General features: G+C 32.6%; 1 protein-coding gene across 1 annotated transcript in view; it reads left to right on the top strand.

The window, feature by feature from the left end:
- LOC119665714 (cubilin homolog) overlaps positions 1-5,650 on the top strand; it is an 8,605-nt gene extending 2,955 nt beyond the window's left edge. Inside the window, exons 5-6 of the mRNA XM_038074967.1 lie at positions 3,622-3,773; positions 3,839-5,650. Of these exons, the coding sequence (XP_037930895.1) occupies positions 3,622-3,773; positions 3,839-5,650 (1,964 nt within the window). The remainder of the gene's footprint in view (positions 1-3,621; positions 3,774-3,838) is intronic.
- The last annotated feature ends 242 nt before the right edge of the window (positions 5,651-5,892 follow it).

The following is a 5,892-nucleotide window of genomic DNA, read 5'->3' as shown; positions in this document are numbered from 1 at the left end:
GACCGAAAAGCTTTCGGAAATTCTCATTTAAAATTCGCGCGCTGTATATTTTCCGATATTTTAAGTTTATGTAGTTTGGCAGCACTGTCCTTAATTACTATGCCAAAAATGAGCGCGATCTGTCAGACAGTTCGTTTACGGCAGCTGTTGAAACCAGTTCACCTCAGTAGGGCGTTGCGAAAAAAACAATGGAAAAAAATATTGAACAAAGAGTTTGCATCAAATTTTGTGTTTCGAACGAAATTTCGTGTGCAGAATCGTTGCGAATGCTACAAAAGGCTTATGGGGAATCAGTTTTATCGAAAACTCAAGTTTATGAGTGGTACAAAGCCTTCCAGGACGGTCGTACGACCGTCGAAGACATTTCGCAACGCACTACTGAGGTGAACTGGTTTCAACAGCTGCCGTAAACGAACTGTCTGACAGATCGAGCTCATTTTTGGCATAGTAATTAAGGACAGTGCTGCCAAACTACATAAACTTAAAATATCGAAAAATATACAGCGCGCGAATTTTAAATGAGAATTTCCGAAAACTTTTCAGTCTTAATGTATGTAAAGTGAATATATAACTAATACTAATACACTTAATACACTTATAGTTTCAAGGAATATGAGTATATACTGTGGGCGATAAAAAAGTTATAAGTAGACGCACGACAAACTAATTTTATTTCTCAGGAGTCGTACTCACATCCACAAACAAATGCTTCCCCATAAAAACTTATAATGATTTACAAGATAAAAAAGCGAATAAAATAAATTATGGAATAAAAGAACTATTGGAACTATAGTTTACATTTAAAATTAGAGTTGAGTATATTCTTACCATCACAATTAATATTTTCATTAAACAAACTACAGTGCGCGACAGAGAAACTCGTATCCCAAAAAAAATCTGTGCAGGAATCGAAGAAGAGAAGCAATGTAAAGTGTTTTTCAAGCTGCAAGCGTGGCCTCAATGACAAAGATCAACAAAAACTCATCAGTCGCCATTCACAACATTTGACTTTGAAGACCTGAAAAACCAAAGAAAACAAGATAACTGGATTCTTGACAGTGATGCCATTTCGCATATGTGTAAACATAAAAGAAGAATGTCCATTCAACAATCCGTTGAGGATGTTACATGAGCTTCTGCTTAAATAGTCAATTGAAATGGTACCGGAAACATTAACACAATTATATATGGCGGTGAAATATTGCTTAAAAAAGTTTCGTATGTGCCCTGTAGGCTTTCAAATTTAATTTCGGAATATAACATTTCAAAAAAACGGTTTTGAAATTGATTTTTCGCGAAATGAAGTAACAGAAATAATAAATCAGGGTGAAAAAGTGTTCATATCGATGGAATCTAATGGAAATTTCTATATAAAAGTTAAGATAGATTAAAACATTTGAACACAAATGCTGAATTATCTAGACTCTCTTGGACTCTAATCTCTCTCAATATTTATAGGCTGAGGCGGTTAATGGGGCAGCGTTCATAAGAAATTGATCTCCAAAAAAAATATTAAATGTGATCACACCTTATAAAATATGGGTTGGAAGGTCTCCTTCTGTCATTTTCGAATTTTTGGATAAGAAGCCATGACTATTCAGAAGGTGTACTAGTATTCAATCATCAACTTGTATCGTATTGACACACAATAATAAAGCAGCTGACGAAGCCCACTCAGATTTTAAATTGTTTTGAAAAAAAAACAGCTTTGAGGGCGTACAGTGATCTCGAATACAATTAATGAAAATAAGACAAAAAGGGGAGTTATAATTAACCAAAAAATCAAAATGCTTACTCTATTATTGAAAACCCTGAAAACCTGATTGATGTGCTTAATTCAGAAAATGGCGGACACCAGCGAAAAGCAATAAAAACTGAATTTATAACAGACTCGTTATGAAAATAATACGTGGGAACTCGTCGACAAACCTAAAAACAGAAACGCCATTATCTAAAAATGGGTGTTTACGGTGAAACGCAACCCGGATAGACTCATTCACTGCTACAAATCCAGAATAGTTTATCATGACTATGTACAGAAATGTAATGTTATAAGGAGACATTTTCTCTCGTTTTGAGGCACTCTACCATCCACTTCTTATTGGCTTTAGCGGCTAAACATAAATGAATGTGGATATCCATATCCGACCGTTCGGTTCAAGTTACTTCATTGATAGAGAAACATCATATGTAAATGTAGAATATATATACAAATCAGAAAGTAAAAAGCATGAAATGAAATAAAGTTGCACAAAGTTGCACTCCTCATCACTACTTTATTCAATATGTTTGAGGTGTAACTTTTAGGATAATCTATTCCAAGAATTGTCATCATCAATTTATTATATCATGTCTGCACTAATAAGTATATCAGTTGGGCAATTCACTATAATGGTACTAATATGGTTTTTTAAATTTTACTATCTTAACGAATGCATAGCTTTTACTATATGAGTATGTCAGTTAACACTGCGAAAATGAAGTTTCTACTTCAAACTTGCCGTTTCACAACAAATAATAATAATAAATGTGATGGAATTATAAAAATGTGATGAGAGAGCTAAATATTATTAACATTTCTATCAAAATATATTTCATTTGGTGACATCATATCGTAATGTATTGTTCTTGATGATAATGTAAATTTTAATCACGTTGTGAAATTTTGAATCGAATTCTGGACAAGTTTTTTGTTCTCTATCTATCTACCTATCTACTATACTTACTAATGTCTATTGAAGTAAATACTAACCACACGCTAAACTACTGTTTATAGACAAATAAACAAGAGACAAAATAAAATGTTTCTTTGTCAGAAGTTATATGAACTCAATACGGACGTTTGTAGGAAAAAGAGTATCTTATAATGAAATAGGCTGGCAACTACTTTGAAGATTAATTAATACACATTTAATACTTTTTCCAAACAAATGTTATTAGTAATGCTCGAAGCTGCGGTTGCTTGGGATAGAATACATAACATATTTATAGATGCTACATAGAATACATATATATAAATTATAACTCTTGTAGTGATGAATAGTAAAACGTGGGAATAAAAGATGGATATTGGAGTTACTTAGAAATAAATAATTAAGCTTAAAAGGTTGTGGAGAAGAGGAAGAGTGAAATAAGTTAAGGCTATACCACGGTCCCAGATAATTATAATGTCGGTGAAGTTTGGCTTGAAATTAATTCATATTCAAATTTCGTTAGTAACGATACAGTGAAATGATAGCCATAGATAAATAAAATATGTTAAAGTATGGAGTTAATACAACTTAGACACAATCGCTCAAACACATGAGAATTGCTGAATATTGAAAATTACCTGCCAGTCCAACCAAACAAAAAATCACTTCTCTTGCCATCAATTCCCGTTTTTCATAGATTGTGAAGTTTCATTTTACTTTATTTAACATTATCTATAGGACCAACTTTTTAACATGTGCTATAGCCTATGATTTGAATTTTTTAGGATTCAACAGCGATCAGTTGTTGAGAACTCATACTTTTTAACAAACAAAAACACATTCCTGTAATATATATTTTACATATAACTTTTGGATAATACAAAATTTAATATTTAATAATATTTAATTCTCATCATTCATTTTGCAGCCCACGATAATCTATTTAACAATTTAACTGGTATAATTGAATCACCACCAGTTGGTTCCATTGCTACTCAAGAGCCCTATAGTTGGCGAATAGAACTACCACGAGATCAATTAATCACACTCGAGTTTAAGGAGTATCTTAGTGGCTTAAACGTTAGTACAAATAAATATTTTTACAATTTTTCAATCATTTACCGCCTTTTAATTTTTATATATAGCTCTATGATGGGTTTAGTGACATTGCTTTGAAAGTAGAAATTCCTTATTCTCCTTGGAGATTTGTTTCAAGCACTAATGTAGTCTTTCTAAATTCTATTAACGATGAATTACAACCATTTCTAATAAATTGGAGTGCAGTTAGCAAAGAAGTTGTGAGAAGTAACCAAACAGTTAATAAGTGTGGAGAAGACTTAATAATATCCTTTAGTACAGCTGTAAAACTAAATTCACCCGGTTACCCTAATGGCTACGATGATAATTTGCACTGTACTTATATAATTAAACCGGAAGAAAATATTCACCACGTTGTCTTTGAATTAATGTTTTTGGACTTAGAAGAAATTTCAGATTGTAGTGCTGATAACGTGCGAGTTTTTTCCTCCAGTAATCTAGAGGATTGGCATGAAGAGCTGAAAGTATGCAATAGCAAAAAGGAAGAAATTAAAGCAATTGCAACAATACGAGGCACGCCCTATTTAAAGGTAGAGTTTAAGAGCGATGCTAGTATCAACGGAACCGGGTTCTCCTCATTCCTTACTACAGAATGTGGCTCGAACATAACTAACAGCAATGTGGGCACAATTATAGGAAATCATGTCATGCGTTCGCGCTTGATGAACTTTACTTGTTTGTGGCATATTGAGGTAAGACCAGGCAAGCAAATAAGCGTTGAGTTCAAGTTTAATAGAACAATTTCAACTGATAAAGACTGTGCACAGTATGCGATAGTATATGATGGCTTAGATAGTCATGCACCAATTTTTCCACCTGGTCATATTTGTCAAGCAGTTGGTCACACTGTAAATTTGTTAACAACCAGTACCAATCATGCAATTATCAAATATGTTTTACCGTTTTCTTGGATAACTTTTAACAGAGCCCAAATATGGAATATTACCTATCGCGAGTATAGTGAGTGTGATGAAGAAATTTATTTAACGCACTACGCCAGTTACATAAATATTAGTTCGCCACGTTATCCGAACGTACCTCATCCACACACTGAATGCAAGTGGATTATAATTGGACCACCTGGAGAAACACTCCAACTAAGTTTTATAGATCGATTTGATATGAATTCTCGGTATTGCGATAAAGAGTTTATTGAGATATTTGATGGAGGTACTGATTTGGCTCCTAACTTAGGTCACTTTTGCAGACGTCCGAATATTGTACGCTCCACATCCAACATTTTGACTATACATTATTTCACCGATATCGCTGAACCTCATAATGGTTTTCGTGTAAATGCTTCTATTGCTAGGTGTGGTGGAAGTTACAATTCAATGTATGGTGATATTACCTCATTGAATTATCCGGCTCTTGGTGCATATCCCAAAAATACGATATGTGAATATTCAATAAAACTAATTAGAAATGCTCGCATGATTTTAAATTTCACGGATTTACATATTCCGTTCAATAATAATAATGTAAATAATTCAGATCATCTAGATATATTCAGAATTCTCGATGAGAACACTACCGAATTAGTAACTGTTATATATGGAAATGAAACATTACCCCAAGTGGAGATTGATGGGAAGGAAGTGTTGATAATATTTTCAACATTTCTTGAAAATCATAACTATCGTGGATTTAAAATAAATTATAAACGAATTTCTAGTACATGCTATCGGTATGTTAGTGGGCTATCTGGTAATATTGAATTAGATATTCCAAGAGATAATTCAATGCCCACATTTTGTCGTTGGAAAATTACTGTACCAAAAGGACAAGTAGTACGCTTCGAACTCCTAGATACTGACAGATCTTATAGATTGGTTTCAAATAATGGATCGGAAACGTGAGTATAAAATATAAATTATTTTAACTATAATCATTTTACATTCAAAATATTATTTAAATTATTTCAATATCACCGCATTCTATTGAAGAACAGAGTGATATTTCCAACAGTTTATTTCTGTAAAAAATTTTTAATATATTTAAACTATATAAATATTATATATAATTGAAACAGTTACATTAAAACTATTAAAGTATTATTGTCTCAATATTTCTGACAGATCGCCACCACGTTCTCAAGTCA

Source organism: Teleopsis dalmanni, chromosome 1 (genome assembly GCF_002237135.1).
Source record: "Teleopsis dalmanni isolate 2A chromosome 1, ASM223713v2, whole genome shotgun sequence".
NCBI classification, from domain to species: Eukaryota; Metazoa; Arthropoda; class Insecta; order Diptera; family Diopsidae; genus Teleopsis; species Teleopsis dalmanni.
The sequence above is the reverse complement of the archived record's forward strand: the minus strand, read 5'-3'. Positions and strand labels throughout refer to the sequence as shown.